Source organism: Rhagoletis zephyria, unplaced genomic scaffold (genome assembly GCF_001687245.7).
Source record: "Rhagoletis zephyria isolate East Lansing unplaced genomic scaffold, Rhagoletis_zephyria_1.1 Rzeph_scaffold_01290, whole genome shotgun sequence".
NCBI classification, from domain to species: domain Eukaryota; kingdom Metazoa; phylum Arthropoda; class Insecta; order Diptera; family Tephritidae; genus Rhagoletis; species Rhagoletis zephyria.
This window is the reverse complement of record NW_016158374.1, coordinates 27,281-28,403: the sequence shown is the minus strand read 5'-3', so window position 1 is coordinate 28,403 and position 1,123 is coordinate 27,281. Positions and strand designations below refer to the sequence as shown.

General features: G+C 38.9%; 1 protein-coding gene across 1 annotated transcript in view; it reads right to left on the bottom strand.

The window, feature by feature from the left end:
• The window catches only part of LOC108363504 (zinc metalloproteinase nas-13-like), a 19,263-nt gene that overhangs the window by 10,333 nt on the left and 7,807 nt on the right, over positions 1 to 1,123 (bottom strand). The window contains exon 2 of the mRNA XM_017616881.1: positions 250 to 441. Within this exon, the coding sequence (XP_017472370.1) occupies positions 250 to 441 (192 nt within the window). The remainder of the gene's footprint in view (positions 1 to 249; positions 442 to 1,123) is intronic.

Sequence of the window (1,123 nt, the reverse complement as noted above, 5' to 3'; positions counted from 1 at the left end):
GTATACTCGCCGTGTCCAGGGTTCGTTACAATAAATTTGTAGTTTCGGGGCTCTGGTAAATCGCACTTTATTAATTTAATTTTCTTAGTTTCTACAAAGAACATATAACAAATAACAAAATTTGCTGGCGTCACTTGCAGTGGTTGGGTAACGGCTTCCTGTCCCGTTACGGGCCCGTTAGGCGGTTGGCGTGGCTTCAATTCTGGTGAGCAGAGCTCTGTTGACGCCGTTGAATGGCGCGCTGCTAACCTCGGTACGCCTGTCGTTGCGCTGCTGACGGCGACGGGTAGCGCTCTTGTGGGTGCGCTTGGTGTTGCGCTGTTGGCGGCGCCGGATAGCGCTCTTGCTGGCGCGATTGACGTGGCGCTGCTGACGACGGCGGGTAGCGCTCTTGCGGGTGCGCTTGGTGTTGCGCTGTTGGCGGCGCCGATATGGTCAATTCTACAACAAAATCCCCAAAAATCAGAGTTCCAAACCCTGTGCAAAATTTAAGAAAATTCTGCAAAATTTCATTAAAATAATTCACTTTCTATTTACGCTCTCTAGAAAACGTTTTTTAGCCCATTCAATTTTAGTATAATGAAGTGCAAGTATGAGGAAGCTAGGACTCACCAAACAACAAAAAAAAAAATGCTAAATATCAATGGTAAGTCCTAGCTACCTCAAACTTGCACTTTGTTATACTAAAATTGAATGGGCTAATAACTGAGTACTTAACTTTTTTCTAAAGTGTAAATTGCAATACTCGGATGGAAATTTGCAGAGTTTTCTTTAATTTTGCATAAGGTTTGGAACTCTGATTTTTGGGGTTTTTGGGGTAGAATTAACCATATTTTTATAAAAAATTAGGGAAACATAAAATATTTAAAAAATAGTTGCCGGTATTGTAAAAACTTCACTGTACCTAAACTTTATTGACTGACTGTATATCTTATTTAAGTTAAGTACGACAAAAACTTTCGAAGTACTTCATATACATATAAGCTTAAAAAGAACTGAATTTACTTAAAAATCAATATGCTTAAATTTAGCCAAGTAAGACGAAGTGAACTAATATTTTTACTTTTAAGCAGAACGCACTTTTGTTTTTTACTTACTACTTAAGTTTAATACTACTACTACT